Source organism: Histomonas meleagridis (assembly GCF_020186115.1).
Source record: "Histomonas meleagridis strain 2922-C6/04-10x chromosome Unknown contig_122, whole genome shotgun sequence".
NCBI lineage: Eukaryota > Parabasalia > Tritrichomonadida > Dientamoebidae > Histomonas > Histomonas meleagridis.
The window spans coordinates 16,554-41,111 of NW_027150761.1; the positions used below are offsets into that span (position 1 = coordinate 16,554).

Genomic DNA, 24,558 nt, shown 5'->3' on the forward strand with positions numbered 1-24,558 from the left:
ATAGGATCATATTCATTTAGAAATTGTTCATTTACAAAAATTTTTATTCCAGGAAATGTTTCATCAATTGGAAATTATATTTTTAATCTTTGTAATCATCTTCAATATATTAATGTTTCAAAAGATAATCAAAATTATACTAATTATGAAAATGATGGAATTATTTATACCAAAAATTATACAAAAATTATATGTTATCCAGAAGATAAATCTGATGAAAATTATACAATTTTATATCCAACAAACACAATTGGAATAGGTGCATTTTGTAATTGTAAATCATTAATAAATGTAATAAGTAATGATACAATAAATACAATTGAAGAAAATGCATTTTGTAATTGTTCTTCTTTAATAAGTTTTAATTTTTCAGATAATATTACTTCAATTGGTGATTCAGCATTTGCTAATTGTACAATGTTAACGGATGTTAAAATTCCTAAAAATATGAATGATATACAAAAATATGTATTTTATAATTGTTCATCTATAACATGTATTATAATACCAAACAATGTAATTTATCTTCGTACTGCATCATTTGATTATTGTACTAAATTAGAAACACTTACTATTGGTGAAAATGTATGTTATGAAGATATTTCAGATTCATTTTATTATTGTCCTGTTAAAAATCTTACAATATATAATCCAATTACTTTTATTTCATATATGACAGATGTTTTTAAATCAACATTAACAAATGTATTTTTAGGTGAAAAAGTTCTTCTAAATGAATATCGCCCAACTCGTGGAACATTTGAAGATTGCGTTATGCTAAAGACAGCAATATTTAATAATTCAGTTGAAAGTATTCCATTTAAAGCATTTTATAATTGTATATCATTAGAAGAATTTATAATTCCAGAATCAATTAAAACCATTTGTTCATATGCTTTTTATAATTGTATCTCATTATCAAATATTATCTTTCCAAATAATGTTACATCCATTGAAGGATATGCATTTTATAAATGCACATCATTTACTGATATAACAATTTCAAATGGTGTTAAAGATATTTCTTATTCTGCTTTTGACTATTGTACTAACTTAGTTACACTTGTAATGGGTAGTGGTTTAAGTTTATCATCAGTTGATTGGGCATTCTCCTACTGTCCTGTTAGTAATCTTACATTACTTTGTCAATACGTTTCCCTTACAAATGAGTTTGCTGAAACATTAACATATGTAAGAATTGGCGATAAAGTTGTGGAAATTCCGTTTAATACATTTACAAATTGTCAAAAATTAGAAACACTTATCATAGGAAGAGGTTTGAAAACATGTAAAAGTGTATTTGAAAAATGTCAAATACAAAATTTAATTTTATATTCTTCATTAGTATCACTTAAAGATGTTACAAAGAATTTACGGTATGTTGTAAGAAATATTGTTATTGAAAGTAATTATTCATCAATTGAAGATGAAACATTTTATCATTTTACTGAATTAATTAACGTGACAATTCGTAATGATTCAGTTACTCATATTGGAAGAAGAGCTTTTTATGATAGTAATAAATTAACAAATGTAATACTTCCAAATATTCAAATAATTGGAGACGAGGCATTTTCCCATTGTTATTCTTTATGTAATATAAATATACCTGACTCACTTATTAGTATAGGAAAAGAAGCATTTTATAGTGTTAATATAACAAGTCTTATAATTCCATCTAATTTAACAACACTTGGTATATCATCATTTTCAAATTGTATACATTTATCAAATATTACATTTAGTAAAACTTTAACAACAGTTCCAGAACGTGCATTTACTGCTTGTAATTTTGAATATCTTACAATTCCAGAACCAATTCAATATATTGATACATATGGATTTTTCGGTTGTTCATCATTAAAAACATTAATTCTTGGTAAATCAGTTTGTAGGATTGGAACATATTCATTTTGTGCATGTGATGTATTAACTACAGTTGTTTTCGGAGAAAATTTAATTATTGATTCTGTTTATGATGGTGAATTCTTTTTGTGTAAACTAGAAAATCTTACGATTTTAAGTCCAAATATTTCACTATCAAAACTAAAACCATATTATCAAGATTCCTTAACAAGTATCCAATTTGATGGGAAAGTTACAACTATACCACAACAATCATTTATTCAATGCATGACATTATTATATTTAACAATTGGTAACTCAGTTACTTCTATTGAAGATGAAGCATTTTATAAATGTTATTATTTAAAGAAAGTTACACTTGGTAATTCAGTCGTAACAATTGGGAATCGATCTCTATATGGTACTGAGAATTTAGAAATGATTATATTACCAGATTCACTTATAACAATTGGTGATGAATCATTTTGCTATTCAGGATTAAAATATATAAAATTCGGAAATTCCCTTGAAACAATTGGACGTCTTGCATTCTCTTGTTGTCATATTGAAAATATCACTTTACCAAATTCAATCACATTAATTAAAGATGAAGCATTTTTGGGTTGTAATAATTTAACAAATATCATTTTACCTAATTTAATAACATCAATTGGAAGTCAATTATTTAGATATTGTTATCAATTAACAAGTATTATCCTTCCAAAGAATATTACTTCGATTGGAAACAAAGCATTTGAATCATGTCATTCATTAAAATCTATAAATATTGAAGAAATAAATATTAATTCAATATCCAAAGAAACATTTATCAATTGTATATCGTTAACAAGTGTTATACTACCTGATAACATAACAATAATTAACGATAAAGCATTTTATCGTTGTTCTTCATTAACATATATTAAACTTCCAGAAAAACTTAAAACAATATTAAGTTATGTTTTCTCTCATTGTACTTCATTAAGGAGTGTTTATTTCCCAAGTAACATTAGTTATATTGGCAAAGAATCATTTTTTAATTGTACAAATTTAACATGTTTATATTATTATGGTGAAGAAGAACCTTATGTGTATCTTTATGCATTTTATGGATGTAAAGCTACTTCAATAATGACTTTGGAACATTACAAAGAAAAGAACTTCGGGCAATTAGTTGTCGCTAATAAAACTATCGATGGTTGTCTTCCAATATCAGAACCACAGCCAACGCCGCAGCCAACGATTCAACCAACAGTAAAACCTTCGACAAAACCTACAATAAAACCGACTTCAAAACCTTCTTCAACTACAACTACAAGAACAAATACAAATATAAATACAATTTCTTATACATTATCACAAACAAATTCACAAATGGATACAAACCAAAATGAAAATCAAGGAAATGAATCAAATGGTGGTGTCATAGCAGGTGTGGTTGTCGCAGTCGTTGTGGTCATAGCTGGTGCTTTGGTCGCATTCTTCGTTTTTAGAAACAAATTCGGTTTCATGAAACAAAAGATTGATGAAAATGATGAAATTGAAGAATTGCAAGAAAATAATGCTGAAAAATTAAGTGACTTGGAAGAGATTTAAATAAAAAATGATTTAAATGAAAATTGTATTGGGAAATTCGATATCATTTCATTATTTATATCAAAGAATTCATTCATGTTGGTGTTATTTTTTAGATTAACACTGATTAAGATGTTCCTTGAGGTAGGTAAGCTAGTCAAGTGTAAACATTCTGTGTGTGCTCGAAAATTAATGTGTTGATTCCTGGAGTTAAAAAAAGTGACACTGGCTTCTGTTTTGTATTTTTTATGAAAACGTAATGAATTTGTTACTTCCAACACAAATCCTAATGAAATTATAAATACCAAAAATAATGATAAAGAAAATGCAAAAACTCTTTTGGTTGAATTCCTTTGTAAAATAGAAAAAATCATATTTAATATAACACAAGAAAACATTGATTCATCAATTGAACAAATAATGAAATTATATGATTTAAATTTTCCATATTCATATGATTTAGTCATTTGCAATTTGATTTATCATGCATTCTATTCCCAAAAAGAAGAGAATGATTTTTTTCTACTTATTTAGAAAAAATTCAAACAAAAGAATTAGAAATTAATAAAAATAATCCACAAATTATAAAAATTTTTTAGAAGAATTTAAGAAATATAGATTCACATGGATCAAATTATTTAATAGTGAAAATGAATGAAAAAAATTTAATTGATATTACGTAATATCATGATATTACGCACCAGACTTCTGTAGATTCATATAATTTTAGATCTTACGATAAAATTATCAAAAATAATTAGAAACGATAAAATAGAAAAACTTCAAGAAATAAATGCACAAAATGACTTTAATTTTTTTTTTTTAAAAAAAAAAATTAAACCAACTTCATATGAAAAATGTTCAATGATTCATTGGGATATTACATTTCTTGATTATGCAGCATTTTTTGGATCAATAAAATGTTTTAAATATTTACTTATGAAAGGTGCAAATGTAGAAAAAACAGGTAAATATGCAGTGCAGGTGGAAATGAAGAAATTATACATATATGTGTACAAAATCATTCATCATTTGAAGGTGCAGATGAAACAGCAATTATGTTTCATCAAAATGATATCTTTAAATATCTTTATGAAAATAAAAATGATAAATTTAAGAATTTAGAAGAATTGGGAATTTATTTCTTGTTAAATATTTTCTCCAAAATTATCAAATCCCTAAAAATTTTTAATATTTGCAGTTAAATCAGATAATGTTGAACTTATCAAATATATTCTTGCTCAAGAAGGAATTGATATTCATGCAAAAGATATTTATTTGTTTTATTTAATATTTATTTTAATAATTTTATATTTTAAAATAATGTTTGGAAATTATTTAAATTAATTAATACACAGCACTTATTTTGGCATCTAGAATTTCTCGTACAGAAATAGTTAAATTACTTAGAGAGAAAGGTGCCAATAAAAATATAAATTCTGAGAATTTTGATGAATCCAAAACTAAAAATAACATCTCTTTATCTTCACCATCAATTAGTAATACTTTACATTTGGGTAAATTAAGTTCTATAAACCTAAACTTTAATTGTAAAAATAAAACTATATCACGATGTAAAACATATTTCTTATTCCACAAAAGTTGATATAAGTACCCAAACAAATCACTTCTAAAGAACAACATTAAAAGTCGCTATTTAACTCCATTGCTTTTAATAATTGTTTTGTAATAAAATTTTATCCAACATTTTCTTAAAGTTTTCTTATCCAAATTCAAGTGATTTTATACTATTAATCTTAAAATTAAAACATGAATTTCTATCTTTTGCTTAATATTTATATGTTGAATTATAATTCATTAAAATTCTGTTGAGCTTATAACCTCCAATATGCTTCTGAGAAATTTTAAATTGAATGATTAGCACAGTATAACATCTATGATCTCAATAAAATTTAACTTGTCAGATTTAAGTAAATATTCATAAAGCAGGTTATAAATTTAAGATCATGTTAAAAACAAGCAACAACAATGTAATTTCAACAGGTTTTTCGAATATAATAATTAATCTATCTAGACAATTTATTCATGAATAAATAAAAAAGATATTTTTAACAGCATGAGCTCTCTTCTTTTTTGGTATCAATAGGTGGGCAATAAGGTATTTCATCATCAATTTTTTCGCTTTTGATTAGATCATTTATCATTGGAATGATTTTATCAATGTTTTTTCCTGTTTTTGCAGAAACCTCTAGAAACTCACACTTGTGCGAAGACGCAAAGTCACTTGCTTCTTTGGTGTCTACTTTTGCCTCAAGATCGATTTTGTTTCCAATAATCAAGATTGGCATGTTTTTTTTGGTATTATCACGATAATGAGTAATCCAATCTTCAAGGTGATCAAAAGATAGTCGCGAACTTATATCGAATATAATTATTGCAGCAAGAGAATCCCGATAATAAACCGGTGCTAAAGAACGGTATTTTTCCATTCCAGCTGTATCCCATATATAAAAGCACTTTTTGGTTTCATTATCTGTAAAAGGAATACTTACTAGTGAACCTCCAATTGTTGGTTCATAATCATTTGAAAATTTTTTGTTAAGAAGTACACCTGCAATTGTTGTTTTCCCAACGCATGCGTCACCAATCATTGAGATATTTATGTTGATTTCTTTCTTCATCAATGAAGGACAGGATTTTTGAAGTGCTCCAAACGGACAAAATTTTGAATGCTTCAGAATTTTACTTTTTCACAGTGTTCGTTCGAGACGATAAGGTATGTATACCTTTCAAAACATCTTATCGTCAGAGGATGATAATTTTTTAACACTTGTTAAGTCAACAGAAGATTATTTATTATTTAATAGATATTTAATTTAGGGGCTATCACCACTTTGCAATGCTCTATTTTTTGCATTGATTTATTTTCATGATCGGTATTTATAATGATAAAATTTAAAACAAAACGTTGAAAATATTAATTTTTTATTTATATATAAAAACAAATTCACAATAAATTCAAAACGAATTCCACTTTAGCGCAATCGATGTCATCCAAGTGCATTCCGATACTCAAAACATTTTGGAATGACTTATTATTATCCAAAAACGTTTTCAGCTCATTTGGAAAAATTTTATACAAAGATTCGATCGAATTTAAAATTTCTTCAAACAAATAATTGTTAATGCATTGGCAAAGCGAAACCAATTTCAAAACATTAAACATCAAAGAACAAATAAAATTCGGATTTGATGGAATACATCTATTAAGTAATCTTAAATACGATGCAATCACATCAAATTCTTCCCAATCATATAACGATTGTTCGATAATAGTTAAACATCCGATCATATTTTGATTAAAGAAATCAAAAGCAGATGGAATTAACCTTAGAATTAATTCCAAGGCTTCAATCGTGTATTGTTTATACGAAATAGGAATATCTGTTTTAACCAAAATGTTCCTAAGTGATTCAAGTAATAAAGAAGAAAATGGGGTTAAATCATACAGTGGTGCGATGATTTTAATGCCTTCACTTGAATCTGCAAAATGTTCTGTATGCATTCCCTTTAATATAAGCTCAATTACTTGTGGGAGAAATTCGATATTTGGACAACTTCGCATCAGAGCGGCTATCGGCAAAACCGCCAAGTGAAAACCGAATTTCACCATAAAAAACTGACAAAGCATTTCGAATTGTAAATGAATTTTCCCATTTAACTTATATAACACTTGAGCAACTAAATGTGAGAATTGACTTAGCATCCATTCATTTAATTCGCATGTTGATAAAATTTGTATAAGTTGTTCAAGAAATTTTTGAAGTATTAAATCATTATCAATACAAGCTGCTTGAGAAAGTGATGAGAAAGTTATGGTTGCAATGAACATGTCCGAGTTAATTGCAATGTTCAAAAGACTGGAAATAGAAGGTTCTGAATAAGGAAATAATTCCAATGAAAAGAAGTTTCCTACAACCCTTATAACATCTTCGGCTATTTCTGGGTCATTTCCGAGTTTGGATAATACTATTTGGATGAGGTGTAAAACTCTTTCATCTAAGCCTATCCTATCGGCAATGCTGTCCACAAGATAAACGGCATTTTGGCGCACCCTTGGAAATGGGTCCATAAGTCCCCTATCGGCCACCCCTAAAACCGCTGCGAGTTTTTCATTTGGGAGTTGGTAAAACGAGATTAAAAAAGATGCAAGTGATAATGATGCTTCTCTTTTCCCACCTTCAGGTGAATTACAAAAGCTCCCAATGAGTGATTCAAGAAGTTCTTGACATTTCCAAGGGCATTTAAGAATTACATTTTTAAGAGCAATAGTTGCCATTGTCTGTGGAGAATATTCATCACTATCATCACTTTTCAGCTTTTTTGATGAAGAAGCTATTTCGAATAAAACAGGAATTAAGTTAATGCATATATTGTCAATTATATTAAACGATTGTTCGCATTCATTTTCATATTGCGCAATTGTATTCCAAAATTCACAAAATGTAATAAGTAATTCTTCACTTGATTCATTATTAACAATGGTCAATAATTGAGGTGAAACAATCAGAGGAATTATTGCTTCAATTCGTGGATAATATTGTTCTACAATCAAAGAAAGACAACTCAATGCTTCTGATTGAATTTCTTTGCATTGTAAACACTTTAACAGATATGAAATGATTCTTTCAAACTCTTTTTGATCATTTATTATGAACGCAATTGAACCAATTATAGTACTTAGGATAAGTATAACGTGTAAATGTATAGCTCCGATTGGAAATTCGAAAAGTTGTGAAATTAAAATATAAATTTGTGATGTGATACTCTCATCTATATGACAAATTTCATAGAAATCTCGAATAACAAGCGAAATTGGGTATATGGTTTCAACTAAATGATTTTGTAAAAGAGTGAGAAAGGCAGAAATGATCGAGAATTTGTTATTTAAACGATTGTCAATACATAACAAATGAGAAAATATTGCCGCAGAATTGGATTGTAATGATTGATTGTTTGAAAAAAAGAAAAATACTGATTGATTAAGCATTTGTTGAATAAAAATTACATTAAAATTTGATAATTCTTGAATAATTTGAATGTTAGAAACTCTAATTGATTGACAAGCTAGTATTAAAAGTAGCATGTCAACTTGAATCGATTCATGATGAAAAAAATCAAAAGATGAAAAAATCAATTCAAGAAAAAATTGTAGATTTTGTTCTCTGCAAAAAACTAAAGCTTTAGTGGCTTCTTCATATTCTTGTTGTGAGTTTGGATGAATAATTGCTTGAATCTTTGCTGCAAATTCATTCATCCAAATTGCACGTTTAAAATAATACTTTTTATAAACTATAGAATCATGATGTAAGAAGTACGTTAAGATATCCGGAGCGGTCCAGAAATGGAAGACGTCTATTCTTTTATCGAAAGCTTAGAGGTTAAAAAAGTTCAGTACAAAGATGTATGCGAGGCATATGCTTATATTGTTGGTTATTCATGGGGTAATAGAGAAGAAGATGATTTTTCAACAAAAGAATCCAAAATAATTCAAAAGAAACTTGAAGATCAAGTCAAGGAACTAAGTGTAAAACTTCCTGGAAAATCTGCAAAAGAAAGTCAAAATTCAACAAAGCGTGAAATTCTAGCAGGCAAAAGAGTTCCCATCCTTTGGAACGAAAAGGAAATTGATGGTCTTAAAAAAGGAGTTGAAAAATATGGGTTTGGAGCATGGACAAAAATATGCTCAGAATTTCAAGTCTTTCGTGAAAATGGAAGAACACCAAAAGACCTTTGTGATAAAGCGCATAGCTATCGGAAATCAAATGAAGAGTTCCGCAAGATTTGTGAGGAACATCCAAATAACCTAAGAAGATAATTCTTTTTTTTCAAATGTTATAAAAATGTATTGGAAATATTAATATTTGTTTTTTATAATATACATGTATATTAGGTGGTTTTGTTATTGGATGAGAAACGATCAAAAAAAATTCAAAAATTTTTAACTTTTTGTAAACCTCAAGACGAAACAGACTCTGTTAAATTCCTTCAAATGACCCAACACATTTTCCAAGACAATTGGACATTCTGGCTTGTAATTTTTAACTATGCGCCAAAGCAACAACAGCAATACCAAATAGAAGAGATTGTTACAGTGAATTCTGTAGAAAATTTTTATAATTATTATAAAGAAATGCCAAAAATCGCAGAGATTAAATGTGCTAACTATAAAAAGGCATCAATAGCTCTTTTCAAAAAATCAATTAAACCAGCTTGGGAAGATGAAAATAATGCAGATGGACAATCTATATGTTTTTTGGTTAGTTCACAAAATGTAGATAAGGTTTGGTATGACTTAATGCTTCTTGCCGTTGGCGGTGATTTGCAAAAAATTGTTGGAACAAATAATTTATGTGGAATCATTGTCGGACCCAAAGTTGATGATCAATATGGAGTTGAAATTTGGACAAAAAGAAACATAGATAATCCGGAAGATGTAAAAGCAAACATATTAGAAAGTCTTGAAATAGGAAATCTCGCTCCAAAAATAATATTCAAATCACACAGACAATAATAATTTTTTTAAACTTCCATATACAAATCCTTTTGTTTCATTTTTTATAATTTGTGGGAAAAAAATGTTAATCAACATGAATGCCTCAGGAATAATTAATTAAATCTAAGTTAAAGAGTTTTTATGGAAAATGTTGAATAATGAATTGTGTATAATTTTTTTACAACTTTAATAGTTCTTACAGTTTTTCTCTAATTATGGAATATTTTCTGTTTGATGTTATAATAACAAAAAAGATTGGGAACTTGCTTTATTAAAACTTATTGTATCTCCATCTGGTTAGATCAAATATCAGGGTTTGAACTTTGATCTAAAAAAACATAATTTTTCAATAATTTGATTGTGAAAAAAAATTTCACTATCCACTGCAAAGTAACACAAGTGCTTAAAAAGTAATATTGCAACTAGGTTTTGCAATCAAGATTTTTTTTAGAAATTATTTTTGGAGATAAAAAACGTTTATATGCGTTTATTTAAATTTTACAGGCAAAACCGAACGAAAATCAAAAAGTGGCAATGTCTTTGCACAAACATTTATTACTTCGATTCCAAACTATAAAAACGAAAAAATGATTTAAAACATGAATTAAAAAAACAAGCACAATAAATTAAAATAAAATCATGTATTTAACTTTTATAACTATAAAGGAAAACCATTACCCAAAAAAACTTTAATTTTTTTTTTGCGCGGAAATGAAAAGATTTAAATTTAAACGACAAAAATAATGTTTCGAATTATTTTTTACTTTTCTGAAGAATTGTGTGAGTCGATTCAAACAATCAAATGAGGCAGAGCAGTGTTTCCAACTCTTTAACAACATTATTGACAAACCCTAATAAAAAGCCTTCAGTCAAGGAAGTCCTAGGCAATACCGACTTGGCCCCATCAATTCTAAATGAATCACCTGAATTAATTGATTTTTTCTCTCCAACTGACGAAAACGATCCTGAGAAGAAAACCAAAGAAAAAAGGCTTCATGTGTTAACAAGTTGGGCACTAACTGGGCATCATAACAAAAGCCCATTAGATTATCGTTATAATCGAAATGCATGTAATTTCTTATCAGCTCCATCAGCAGCTTTCCAAAAGCGAATCATCTACGATAACTCGCCTTATGTTCAGTATATGAGAGATTTCTTAAAAACAAAATGGTCCAAAAAATATGAATATTCAGGCCATTTTCAACGTATGTTTGAATCTTCAATGCGGTACACAGATGGAAATTTCATCAAATATTTTGAAGGTCTTCATAGGCCATTTTATGAAATAATATTCAAACGTATATATATTGGAAGTTATCTCCAACTTTTTGTCATTCTTGCAACTCGTTACCTTGAACAATTTTCAAACGGTGACCCAACTTCATTATTCCTCTCACTCATTGGCGAATTAAAGAAAAAGATTCCATTCATCAAAGGAAAGAAGACAATGATTAAAAAGGAAAAGAAAACGAAAAAAAAGCTTCAATCTGAATATCACATGATGCGTGTTCACATGTATTTATCTGCAATTCTACATAGTTTCGATGAAGATAAAGCATTAATCGGAAAATTCCAAGATCCTCGAATATTGGACAAGCTATTCAAAATTCCACGTTCTCTCCGAAGTTATGAGCTTGTTTTATCTCAAACATTTGAAATTCTTTCAATAGTATCAGCGAGTCTTGAATCATCTATTCTCGATGATTACTTCGACAAATATTTTTCAGATGTAAAACACAGTGATGATCCACAAAAAGAGAAGTTTTTCATTTATGCTTCTGATATTTTTGGAAAAAGATTCATCAAACAAATTTATCCACTTTTCTTTACAAACCCGCCGGTTAACGATCATTATTCACAGAAATTTATCGAAACCGTTGAAAAAATGACAGATGAAGAAAAAATGGACTTTTTCACATTTGATGATGACATAATACTTAAAAAGATTATTGACTTTATTCCAACTCCTTCTATATTGATAAATGATTCTGATGTTTTTGATGATGAAGATATCAGAATTACACATGGAGGCGTTCTACGGCTTGCTCAATACATTACCAATCCTGAGGAAAACAAAGTTGTCACGCCATACATGGAATCACCAGAATGGTGTAGTTTTGTTGTTGACACACTTTTGCATTATAATGTAATGATGAACGAAAATCTTGAAGTTAAATTCGATGAATCATTCTTCTAAGTCAATGATCAAAATGCAATGGTATGGTCATAGTTTTTTCGGGGCTTTTGTAGCAAAATATATTTTTAGGTAAAAATCATGGGGTTTTGTTTATTTTTTATGGGAAATATTTAAAGAATAAAACCATTAAATGTTTGTTTGTTGTAATTAATTTCATTAGTTTCATCGTTTGCTTTATTGTTTATGTTATTTTCTTGGTCAATTTCAGTGTTTCGATCAACTGGTTTGATTAAGAACATAAGAATTAAATCAATTATTAAAATAAATATTCCCATACAATAAAAAAGAACAATTATTATGTTTGAAATAAATCCGATTTGAATTGTTTGTTTAGTAAATTTTCTAATACTTGATTCACATGTTTGAAGAGAATCACATTTATATTCTTTTATCCATTCTTGAAATAATTTTTTATCATGTTGAATCAAAATTATAAATGAATTTATGTATATTTCTTGATATTTTGAACTTGATAATTTTATTGAAATTATGATTAATATGAAAAAACTAAATAAAGATGAAAATGAAAGAAACATTAGTATAAAATGAAAAGGCAATGCATTTCTAAAAATATATAAAATTATCATAAGTATAAACACAAAAATAATGGATAAAAAGGAAAGGATTGGCAAAAAGATCACTATGATTTTTAAATGATTTAATTCTTTTAAAGAAGACCAAAATTTATGATAAAGTTTGCTTAACCAAAATGAATTTAAGAAGCCACCCAGTATGATTGAAACTATAATTAGTCCGAATGATATCTTCAATAATATCAATAAAGAATCAAGTTTAAAAGCAAGGGTTTTTCCAATCGACATCGAAATTTTTTTGAATCCATATAATTTTGTAGTTTGTTGATTTTATCAATTCAAAAAAGACTAAAAAAATTCTAAAAAAACCAAAACGGCATATCACTTGAAGTTACATTCAAATTAATAAAATAAACCTTCATAAATAAATTAAAATAAAAAAATTCGAATTTTTTAAATATTTATTAAATACATTTATTTTTCATTAGCAATTGGGTTTTCCCAACAATTATCAATATTATCCAATAAATATTGGAATTTTTCTTCTAATTTCCAATCATTTCGATTTTTCATTAATTTATAGGCAACATAAATTAATGTTTGGACAAATTCAACATAAACAATTTTAGAATCCAAAAACGAAGTAAAGAATTTTTTAAACTCATTAATTTCATTTTCATCAATTTCTTTTGTTATACTGGAAAATTTCAAGAACAACAAAATGTTCATTACATTTAATTTCTCTTCATCTTGAAGAAAACCTTTTTCACTCAAAAACAAAATCAAATCTCTTACATTCATTAAGCCACAATAATTGGTAATATTTACATCGACATTTGCATCAATTTCAATTGCATTTTCCAAGTTATTCATTTGTATTATACTACACCCCGAATTAAAACCAGAAAAAGACACATATAAAAATATCAATTTTTCGGAATATTTTGTTATTATATTATCGAATATTTCATTCGAAATCAATTTCCTAAAAATTCCATATTTGTTTTTAGGTTCGATATCATCGACAAAAATATTATTTTCAAGAAATCTCGTGACTTGTAAAACTAATGAATCCATAAACTTATCTTTCATTATATAATGCGCAAGATGTACAAAAGATTCGAACAATTGATACAAAAACAAAGTCGCAAATGGATCAGGTTCGAACTTAAATGGATGATTACATAATCCATTTAACAACGAATTCTTATACAAAAAAGTTAATGTGTTTAAAGTCGGTTTCTCAAGATTCCATTTGATGATATTATCGGAATCATTCAAACGAAACTCGTCGCTTAATATTGTGCCTTTTTCTTGAAGAAATCGCCACATTCCAATCATCCGAAGTGCCGTGATCTTTTTGTCATCAGCCCATTGGATTTTCGAATATTTTTGATATAACGAACGAAGTTTCGGTAAAAAACGGATATAAACATTACATAATGAACTCATAACTTCATCATATGATTCAGATGAAGTCAAAAGTCCATCCAGTGAAAAATTTAATGAGATCGATGGTGTGGGTGCATATAACTTACCGTTTTCATAGATGGAACCATCACGAAATTCATTGTTATATACTCTGCCATCGCGCGAAGTAAAAATTCCTTTTCCATTTTTTTTGTTATCTTTCCATTCGCCTTTATAAACGGCGCCATTGGCATAATAAAATGAGCCAAACCCATTCCGAAGCGAATGAGAAAATGTTCCAAGGTATCGATTCGATTGAACAAATTGAACAGATGGTGATTGAGATGAAAATGCATATACTAATTCACCTTCTCCACAGATTTCGCCCTCTTCAAAATGACCTATGTAATATGAACCATTGTTACTCCATGTAAATTTGCCTTCACCATGACGTTTACCATGATGCCATTCTCCATCATAAATATTGCCGTTGGGATAATACATAATTCCATGACCTTCACGTTCACCACTAACAAATTCTCCTTCATAACGATGATGGCAGCCTTCTTCGCCAAAATAACAAATGCCTTTTCCATGGAATTTACCATTTAACCATTCTCCTGTATAAACAAATGGATGTTCACCATTTTTACGATATGTTCCTGTGCCATTACGAACACCATTGACAATTTCACCTTCATATGATGATCCATCATTAAATGTAATTTTTCCTTTTCCTGTAAAATCACCCCAATTAAAAGTACCTGTATATGTAATGCCAAGATCTGCCCATTTGTATGTTCCATTTCCATGTATTATCCCATTTTGCATTTCGCCTTCATATTCATTTCCACTAAAAAATATGATCTTCCCATCGACTACTGGTGCTTTTGCAAAACATTGTGTAACTGATGAAGAAAAATTAAATCCAAATGGATTTTCAGGTTTATCATCATTTTCTTGATTTTCTTCAGTTTCTTCTTCAGCTTCATTAGGTGGTGCTTCATTTATATTTTCATCTTCTGGTGTTTTATTTTCTTCTTCCATTTTTAATAACGAATTTCCAAAAGTGTCAAATGGTGTGCCCCAAATTTTGGTTTTTCTTGCCAAACGATCCATTCAAAGTTAACTTTATTTCTCAAGTAATAATTTTATAATTTTTGATATGATAACATTCGGTATAAAACCGGTAAAATTTGTGGAACCAAATTCAAAAATTTCTCGTTTGGTCTTTTTTTGAGTGGTTGGTTTTGAAAAAGCTTTTCTTGAAAATAATTCCAAAAGCTTTTTTTCAGTAAACTATCCAAAACCATATTTAATATTCATGGATGAGACATGCACTGTATACTACTTATATAAACATAATGGAGAACCATATTATTATAATGCAAGAACACATGAAAGAACATGGGATTTTCCCGTTGGTTGTGTTGTTATTGATCCAGAAACTCAGAAATATGTTACTCAACAAGTAAATCAAACAAGAAGGCGAAACGGTACAGCTTTTAGTCAGAGACAGAAATTTAATAAAGATAATAAAACCAAACATTCTCAAAGTCCCACCACTAAAGCAGAGCTTATTCCTCCAAATGATTCTAAAAAATCAACACGTTCTAAAACAATTAAAAACAATAATGCTACTGCTATACCAGAAATGAATGAAAAAGTCCTGATCCAAACATATTGCATGGATAATGGAAAACCTCTTTATTATCCACGTTCATTAGATACCGACGCTATTAACAAAGAAATCGAATTTCTTTTTGATGAAGTTGTTGAAACAAAGAAAAGTCGAAAATCATCACAACCATTTGTTTTCCAAGATAAACCAATTCAAAATCCGTTTCTCAAAATTGATAAAGCTCATACAAAAACTGCGTTGGAGATATTCAAAACTGTTCTCAAATATTCTGGGGTAAGAACTTCTAAGAAAGTTGAAGGAACATCAATTTCTTTTATAGCTCTGGTTTCACAAGATCCTATTCTTATTGATGAAGCATATTTATATCTTCTTAAACAAACAAATACTAAGAAACAAAATGATTCATTCCAAAAAACATTAGAATTATTTTTATTTTTGGTATCTAATTTTGTTCCTTCTAATAATTTTTTCCCATATATTAGAGGACATATAGCTCGTATCTTTTTTAATGCAATTACAAGAGATATCAAGAAACTTGCATATTTTATTTATGTTCGATCAACTTCTACATTTTTTTCTGATCAAAAAATTGCTTTTTCTCCTCGAAATGTTTTAGCTGATATAAGTGTATCAAATAAACAATTTCATGTTTGCTTACATGAAATAATGTGGAATCAACATCAAAAACATTCAAAATATCCAATTCCAATCTTTATGTATAAAATGATTGAAGCAATGATTAAAAAAGGCAGCTTACATACGCAAGGAATATTTCGTCTTTCTGGTTGCTTAACTAATTTAGATAACTTTGTTATTAAAGCAGACGAAGGAAATTATGATTTCCTTGAAGAAATCCAAATTCATGATTTATCCTCATTATTTAAAAAATGGATAAGAAATATTTCTGGCTCTATTATTCCTATTACACTTACAAAGAAATTGATGCAAGGTAACAAGGATCAATATATGGAAATTGTTTATGACTTAGATAAAATAAGTAGAAATGTATTAATGTACTTAATAGGCTTCTTGCAAAAACAGCAACGACATGCAGATGTAACTAAAATGGATAAGGCAAACTTAGCAATCGTGTTTGGACCAAATATTATTGCATCATTGGATGAACAAACTGATATAGTGAAAGTTTCAACAATTACAAATGCATTTGTTGAATATTTAATATCAGAATGGGATACTTCGTCGATATACCCATTACAAAAAGTGTTTAAAGAATAACTAATATGTTATTAAAATTTTTGAACATGATAATTTTTTATATTTAGTAAAATAAAGTGAACTTGGATCCAACCAAGTTTTTATGAAAAAGTCTGAGTTATTGTCAGAAAAGTTTGAAAAAGTTAATTTGATTCTTTCTAATTTAAAATCATTAATAACACCAATTATAATTTGAAAATTTAAGCTTATACTACCTATAAAATCGTGTAAACCGAAAGGGACTCTAGCTCACCTGGGAGAGCACACGACTGAAGATCGTGAGGTACGTGGTTCGAGTCCGCGGAGTCCCAATTTTTTCTTTTTCGATATGCCTTGAAATATAGTCAATTATTTTTTGATCGTTCATGACCAGGAAACTTTTTGAGGTCTTCAACAGGAACTTTTCTGTCAAAAAGTGTATTCCGAAGTCAGCAATTTCGACGGTTAGTATTATCTTTGGATGGTTTCTAAGGTATATATTCGTGTGAAGCAAATCCAAAATGTTAGCCAAGAAGCAACACACTTGTGGTATGGCCCAACTTCATCATCTTTAAAGTCATTAAAAATTAAACCAAAAAATGGTCTTATCACATTAACCCAAGTCATGACTTATGACATAAAGAAACCAATAAAAACTCTGGTTGAGTTTACACTTAAGAAAGGTAGTATGATCCTTAATTCTCTTATTCTTCCATTATCATGGTTCCCTCACAACCAATTTGTTTCAGATTGGTTCCCAATGAGAGATGCAAAGAACCCTAATGCTTGTGTAATGGCACAAATTGATGTTCAAATTACTGACACAGGAATTCATGCATTTCAAGCTCCTCCTGGTTATCTCTTAGTTGCCCCTGCTTGGAATAGACCAGGCATTCCAGCAGTACCACCAAGTCCTCCACCACAACCAGGAGCTCCACCATCTAATCAACCAGGATATTACATTTGGTCACCACCTCCAGCTCCACAAGCGTATCCACCTCAACAAGGTTATCCACCACAACAAGGCTATCCTCCACAACAAGGTTATCCACCTCAGCAAGGATATCCTCCACAACAAGGATATCCACCTCAACAACCAATGTATCCTCCACAAGGTCAGCAACCTGCTGTATATAATTCACCACAAGGACAACAACAACCACAATATCCAAAGGTTGAACCAATTCCAAAGTAGACAACTCCAAAAGGTTTATCAATAAACTTCAACTTCAATAATTTTATTCTTCATCTTTGATGACCGTTTACCAATTCAGTAAAAAGTGACAGCGAAACGGTTTGGTCGTTCCTTTTTGTGGATGCTCAAGAACTACGAAGTTATTGCAAGGCCACTTCCAACTGAGGCAGTTCCAAACCCAGCTGCTATCCGTGTTCAAGTTTTTGCACCTGATGAAGTTATCGCAAAGTCAAAATTCTGGGGAGTTGCAAGACGTATCGCTCGTCTGAAGAAGTCTCATGGTGAAATCCTCGCTGTCAAGCATGTCATCGAACCAGAACCAGAACGTGTAAAGAACTATGGAATTTGGTTAACATATCGTGCAACAAATTCAATCAACAACATTTATAAGGAATTCCGTGACACAACAACAGAGGGTGCTGTACTCCGCCTCTACCAAGAAATGGCTGGAACACATAATGTTCAAGCTAAGAACATCTCAATCATTCGTGTTAGCGAAATCAAAGATGAGGATGTTGTTCACCATAACCTTCGTATGTTCCTTAACAACAATGTCAAGTTCCCAATCCTTAAGAGAGAAATTCGCCCAGCACATGCTTCACAAAAGAAGATTCTCTCCACCAAACGTCCAACTGTTTGTGGATTCTAAACACAATCATTTAAATAATTTTTTTTTTTTTCATTTTTTTAAATTCACTAACTTGTTAATCGAATTTTGAATTTCATAATTACTTAAAAAATGCTTAGTTTTAATCTTATCGTTTTCTTTTGAATAGTATTCAATCATTAATACTATTCAAAATAACTTAATCAATTTTTCTTGAAATTTTTGATTATCAATTCGTCACCAAAAAAAAATTGAAGATTTTCTTTTGATATCGCAACGATAAAAAAATTTTTATTATATCACAAACAGTATCGAAATCGATTTTGGCAATAAAAATACTGCCATTTCGAAATTTTTGGTTCACATCATCTGCGTTTATGACGGCGTAGATAAGGTTCTCAAACCCGTTTATTCATTCAAAATTGAAAGCATTATATTGCAATATAATTATATTGCTCCTGATAAGCGATAAAACACCAATATTCAATAGAAAATTGAGAAGTTAACTTTTTCGCTCAAAAGTGACAAAATGCCTAGTTCTCCCTTCAAGAATATTATTAAGACTATCAATACAGACAAGAATTTTAATGTCGAATCTTTCTTATCGAATGAATTTGGATCCTTATGGGGATTATTTTATGATTATATCCAAAAATTAGCAACTACACCAACAAAAGATAGTTTGTTTAAACGTAATAAGTTTTCTGACTTAAAAGGTATATATAATGCACTTCAAAAGATTCTACCAGAAACAAAAGGTTTTCATTATAAAGATGAATTTCTCTTTTTAATCAATAAAGTTTTTGCAAACTTTTTCCATCCAGATACATCCGCACCAATAAGAACTCAAATGATGGAATTCTTTTTCACGATAATTTCCAAATTACCACAAGAAAAAATAGATATCTTATCAGGAGCCTTAAATCTCATTGTACCATATTCACGATTTTCATCGACTGATAATGGTGTCAAGAAAATGAAATCATATCTTATTGAAACAATTCAACCAGTACCAATAATTGATCCATCAGCACCAGCAGGAACTCAAGATGATTGTATTACTGATCTTAAGCGTTTTCTTCAATTTATTAAAGAAAACTGGACCAATAGTTCCATTAATACCATACGAATAATTAATGAGTATGTTTTAGATGTAATATTCAAAGGTGTTTTACCTGAATATGTATCATCACCTAATTCACAAGGATTTTCAAGCTTACCCCCATATAACATTTATCATACTGTATTAGAATTTTTCTCATCAATCATTACATCAATGTTTAACTTCACTGATTTTCTCAGTTATGGTCGTAATAGTCGTTTAATGTTAGGTATTGTTGGATTATCTGAGAATTATAAGAGCAACATTGACTATTTAACCGCCATAGAAATTTTGACGAATATTTACACTTCAAACAATTACATTGAAATCATTCAATCAGACGAAAGCGGCAACTTTTTCTATGAAATTTGTACAGTTTACATCAAAATTGTATCGTCAGTTTTGAATGAAATGAAACCAGAAAGCAACTTAACGGCCACCGACAAATTCATTCAAATAAGTTATTTATTTATCTCTAATTATATTTCTAGTACGACCATGTCCTTAGGCGATAACAAAGCCATTGAAATCATCTACAAGTTATTTCTCGATAATACCAAATATATGAAATCATTAGCATTAATCTTAATATTAATATTAAATCATTTTATATCCAATCAAAATTGGTCAGAAGCCATTTGGAGTAAGTTAAGTTATTTAATAGTTAGTAATGATACATTATCAGCAATGGCAGCACACTACGCACAATATTTAGCTGTTTATTCATTTCCATATGAGTTCGAAATCAACTTTGAGAAAGCTAAAGGTGTTTGTATGAATCATCAACGCCGTAAACAACGAACTAAACAAGCGACGCCACATGATTTCATAGCTGAGAACATTGAACAAATTGTCAAATTCCCCGCAGACTTTGTCCATCAAAACATTAAAGCATATTATGAACCATTTTCTAAGTATGACGATTTAATCTCAAAGATACCAATTGTCCCATTAACATTTCAAGACAAAGAAATCATTCGCTCGATCATTATCTCATTTTTAGATATCTTTAGTAAGTATAATAATTATGAAAGTACAAATCAACAAGAGAATTGTTTTGCAATTAATATATCGTTTTGTCAAATGTTATCGAAACTTCGATATATTCCAAATGATATACATTTTAATCGAGCTGCAGCATATTCATTATGTTCACGACGATTATTTAATGCGATATTATCACAAAATAATATTCATATACGGAAAATGGCGTTTACGATTTTAAGTGATTTAATTAATTTGATTGAAATCGAACAATATTTAACAAACATTGATTATTCCAATTGGTATGCGTCATTAATTATAATGATGTTATCTAAATTTGAAGAATGTCGAACAATGGGATTTAATTCTTCAGTCTTAACAATCCAAAAATCATTTGAAGGTTCATCGATGTTAATTAATATTATGTTAAATTTATGTGAAGAAAAGTTAATACCTATTAATGAATCATATATTTCATTTATATCATCAATACCATTATTTCAAGTTACATCGACATTTCCAAATAATTATATTAAATCAATTATAAACTTAATTAATAGTGAGAAAAATAATTATATTAATAATTATGAAAATATATTTAATGGAGTTAATTCACGTGAAAGATGTATTAAGTTAATAATGCAATTACAATTTACGAATAATTGGAGTTTAATATTACCTGCATATAGTGTATTAATAGCAGATGAATTCTCTCAGCCTCAACAAAACCCAAATGTATTCATTAATATATTAAATTATTTACTCGAAGCTTTGTTTAATGAATCATTTGAAGCAATACTTACTATACGTTCAATGTTAATGTATTCTGATAGTTTATCCGAATTAATACCAAAAGAATTTTTAAGTTTCATTGAAAAGATATCCGAATTCACAACAAAAATCGATGAAAAAGATATAACAAAAGAATCATTTCATTTCTATTTGATACAATTAGTAGCATATTTATATATTTATAATTATAAAATTACTCATACTTCAAATTCTTATCAACAATTTGCCGAATTTTTAATATCAGCAAAGAAGAAATCATTTTCAAATAATATAATTAATTTGATTAATAACTTAATATCATTGTTATCGATATATTATGGAGGATATCCATTCCCTCAAACTAATTCATTCCCAACTCATATCCAACCAACTGTAAATAAAAATAGTAATAATGTGAAACCTGAATTATTCTCGACTTTAGAAACAGTAATTCATCCATATTATAATGATAATAATGAAGTCGAAGTCGCTTTCCAAGGTAACTCTGGTAACTTCGTATGGAAATTTAAAGAAATCGATGACTTGTTATATCAAGAACAAGAACAATTAACAATAAATATACCAATAACTGATGATAAGGATTATACTTTGATACAAAGTGATGAAGAAAAAGAATATGTAAACGTATTCAACCAATTACTGGAAGATTATAAACAAGAATTCGATGACCAATCATTCGAAATGGATATATTCCCTCTAGATAATGAACAACTTAACGCTAACATTCAACAAATCGAATCTTTCGAAAATATCATTAATAATCAAAATGATAATAAAATTTCTTTCCCTTACCCAGTCATTGGTGCAACGTCACCTTTGGCTGGTGCACTTACTGCTTGCGGTAGATATCCGCTCGGTCATCCTGAAAACTTCCAACGTGTTGACTCACAATACATTGACAACATTGAAAAAATTCAAAAGCAAAATCATCGGTTGGGCATCAAAATTGGGGTGGTCTTCATCGGCCCTAACGTTGACAATCAAAATCAAATCCTTGCCACCACTTTTGAAGAGACAAGTCCACATTTCAGAGAGTTCGTTACCGGTTTGGGGTGGCCCATAGAACTTAAGTCACATGTCGGTTATGACGGCGGTTTGGACTTACAACGGAATGGAAAAACATCAATTTATTATGCGAACTTTACCGATGAAATAATGTTTCATATTGCACCTTTATTGCCAACTGATCCTAAGGATGACCAACAAATTTATAAGAAACGACATATTGGTAATGATCATATTCATATTGTATGGTGTGAACAAGGAAGAGACTACGATATCACAACAATCACGTCACAATTTAACCAAGCGCACATAGTGATATATCCGCTGCAAACAGGGCTCTTCCACGTAGACATCCATTGGAGAAAGGATTTGGGGTGGTTCGGACCGTTAAGGTATTCAATTGTTGTCAACAAGACGGTTTTGCCATCGCTCATCAGAGAAACAGCAGTTTCGGCAATGAAGTCATTTTATTACTCACAAGAAGTTACGAAGTACGCATCACCTCAAAATGAAATCGCAAAGACGTTGCTGACAGTGATACCAAAGACTGACAAGAAGAAGGAAAAGAAAGACGCAACCGATAAAGGAGTAATGGAATCATTGGAAATGCTGATGAGAATAGCACAGCCAATACAATGACAGTAAACAACTTAACAAAACTTTTCGATGTAATTGCGTTTAAGTGTTTTGTGCACTTGTTTCTTTGGGAGAATGAAATATGAGTTTGAATTTTTGGTTAATGAAATTGCGTTGTAGTGCGTATTTTTGGGATGATGGAAATTGCGTTTAAGTGTTTTGTGCACTTGTGTCTTTGAGTGAATGAAATATGAGTTTGAATGCTTTGGTTAATGAAATTGCATTGTAGTGCGTATTTTTGGCATAATGGAAATTGCGTTTAAGTGCTCTGTTGCACTTGTTTCTTTGGGAGAACGAAATCTGAGTTTGAATTTTTGGTTAATGAAATTGCGTTGTAGTGCGTATTTTTGGAATAATGAAAATTGCCTTTAAGTGCTCTGTTGCAATTGTGTTTTTGAGAGAATGAAATCTAAGTTTGAATGTTTTAATGATTTTCTAAATATATTTTGGTTAAATTGCATTATAATTTGTCTTTTTAACAAGAACACAATAAAAGCTTACATGTTCAAATGGATTTATACCCATCAAAATAAAACTGGAATTATATATATAATTGAAGATATAGAACGATGAATAATTGATTTATGAATAAAATGTATATTTAAACTTTCCATTAATTTTAAGAATAAAGATTTGTAATAATATTAATAATGCATAAACATTTTATTTAAAAAAAATCATGACTTGTTCTTATGATTTTCAAGGTTTATCTCCTTTAATAAATTAAAATCTTTTTCCTATCTTATTTATCCAAAAGTTAAAAATGTTTTTAATCGTAAGTGATTGAAATAATTTTTTTCTTTCCCAAAAAGATACCCAAATAAAATATAAAGAATGAGTTTCAAATACAATCAAAAGAATAATTTTCAAATCATTTTATAAATATGTTTGTTATATATATAATCCTTTGTTCATCCGAACTTAATTTAAACATAATAAGTATATGGAGTGATTTTTACAGTATATGTACTCATTTTAACACAACATTACAAAAGCTATCTGATAATATTAGCCATGCTATTAAAAATCCAAAAACAAATGATAATTTAAGAATTAAAAGATATAAAGAAACAAATGAAATGTTAGAAAAACTCAAAATCACATGTAAGCATTCGAATGAATCAAATATTGCACAAAATTTACTTGAAAATTATTTAAATTTAATTTATTATGATGGAGATAGTACACATCCACTTAACTTTAGTGGAATAAAAGGAAATCAACATGTTATACTATATTCCAAAGATAAATATTATAAAATTTATGATATTTTATCAACTTTTAAAATTAGTTCTGTTGATTTTGTAGGAAATATTCAGCAAAA

General features: G+C 28.9%; 9 protein-coding genes across 9 annotated transcripts; 8 read left to right on the forward strand and 1 right to left on the reverse strand.

Moving 5' to 3' along the window:
• Window positions 1–2,976: 2,976 nt before the first annotated feature.
• GO595_001209 (uncharacterized protein) lies at window positions 2,977–3,441 on the forward strand (the record flags this gene model as incomplete). The annotated part of the gene is made up of 1 exon (XM_067913983.1): window positions 2,977–3,441. One exon carries the CDS (start codon window positions 2,977–2,979, stop codon window positions 3,439–3,441), a length of 465 nt encoding a protein of 154 aa, XP_067778592.1.
• A 5,344-nt stretch (window positions 3,442–8,785) lies between these two features.
• Window positions 8,786–9,259, forward strand: GO595_001210 (Myb-like DNA-binding domain containing protein; the record flags this gene model as incomplete). The annotated part of the gene is made up of 1 exon (XM_067913984.1): window positions 8,786–9,259. The coding sequence occupies one exon, from the start codon at window positions 8,786–8,788 to the stop codon at window positions 9,257–9,259; it is 474 nt and encodes a 157-aa protein (XP_067778593.1).
• A 174-nt stretch (window positions 9,260–9,433) lies between these two features.
• Window positions 9,434–9,955, forward strand: GO595_001211 (eukaryotic translation initiation factor 4E type 3-B; the record flags this gene model as incomplete). Its single annotated transcript, XM_067913985.1, has 1 exon — window positions 9,434–9,955. One exon carries the CDS (start codon window positions 9,434–9,436, stop codon window positions 9,953–9,955), a length of 522 nt encoding a protein of 173 aa, XP_067778594.1.
• A 784-nt stretch (window positions 9,956–10,739) lies between these two features.
• On the forward strand, window positions 10,740–12,134 carry GO595_001212 (uncharacterized protein; the record flags this gene model as incomplete). The annotated part of the gene is made up of 1 exon (XM_067913986.1): window positions 10,740–12,134. One exon carries the CDS (start codon window positions 10,740–10,742, stop codon window positions 12,132–12,134), a length of 1,395 nt encoding a protein of 464 aa, XP_067778595.1.
• Window positions 12,135–13,944: 1,810 nt separating this feature from the next.
• GO595_001213 (radial spoke head 10-like B-like) lies at window positions 13,945–15,124 on the reverse strand (the record flags this gene model as incomplete). Its single annotated transcript, XM_067913987.1, has 2 exons — window positions 13,945–13,954; window positions 14,070–15,124. 2 exons carry the CDS (start codon window positions 15,122–15,124, stop codon window positions 13,945–13,947), a joined length of 1,065 nt encoding a protein of 354 aa, XP_067778596.1.
• Window positions 15,125–16,433: 1,309 nt separating this feature from the next.
• On the forward strand, window positions 16,434–16,955 carry GO595_001214 (RhoGAP domain containing protein; the record flags this gene model as incomplete). The annotated part of the gene is made up of 1 exon (XM_067913988.1): window positions 16,434–16,955. One exon carries the CDS (start codon window positions 16,434–16,436, stop codon window positions 16,953–16,955), a length of 522 nt encoding a protein of 173 aa, XP_067778597.1.
• A 646-nt stretch (window positions 16,956–17,601) lies between these two features.
• On the forward strand, window positions 17,602–18,108 carry GO595_001215 (FHA domain-containing protein; the record flags this gene model as incomplete). The annotated part of the gene is made up of 1 exon (XM_067913989.1): window positions 17,602–18,108. The coding sequence occupies one exon, from the start codon at window positions 17,602–17,604 to the stop codon at window positions 18,106–18,108; it is 507 nt and encodes a 168-aa protein (XP_067778598.1).
• Window positions 18,109–18,229: 121 nt separating this feature from the next.
• On the forward strand, window positions 18,230–18,757 carry GO595_001216 (ribosomal protein L18ae; the record flags this gene model as incomplete). The annotated part of the gene is made up of 1 exon (XM_067913990.1): window positions 18,230–18,757. One exon carries the CDS (start codon window positions 18,230–18,232, stop codon window positions 18,755–18,757), a length of 528 nt encoding a protein of 175 aa, XP_067778599.1.
• A 487-nt stretch (window positions 18,758–19,244) lies between these two features.
• Window positions 19,245–23,237, forward strand: GO595_001217 (Rap/ran-GAP family protein; the record flags this gene model as incomplete). Its single annotated transcript, XM_067913991.1, has 2 exons — window positions 19,245–20,833; window positions 21,491–23,237. 2 exons carry the CDS (start codon window positions 19,245–19,247, stop codon window positions 23,235–23,237), a joined length of 3,336 nt encoding a protein of 1,111 aa, XP_067778600.1.
• Between the last annotated feature and the right edge of the window lie 1,321 nt (window positions 23,238–24,558).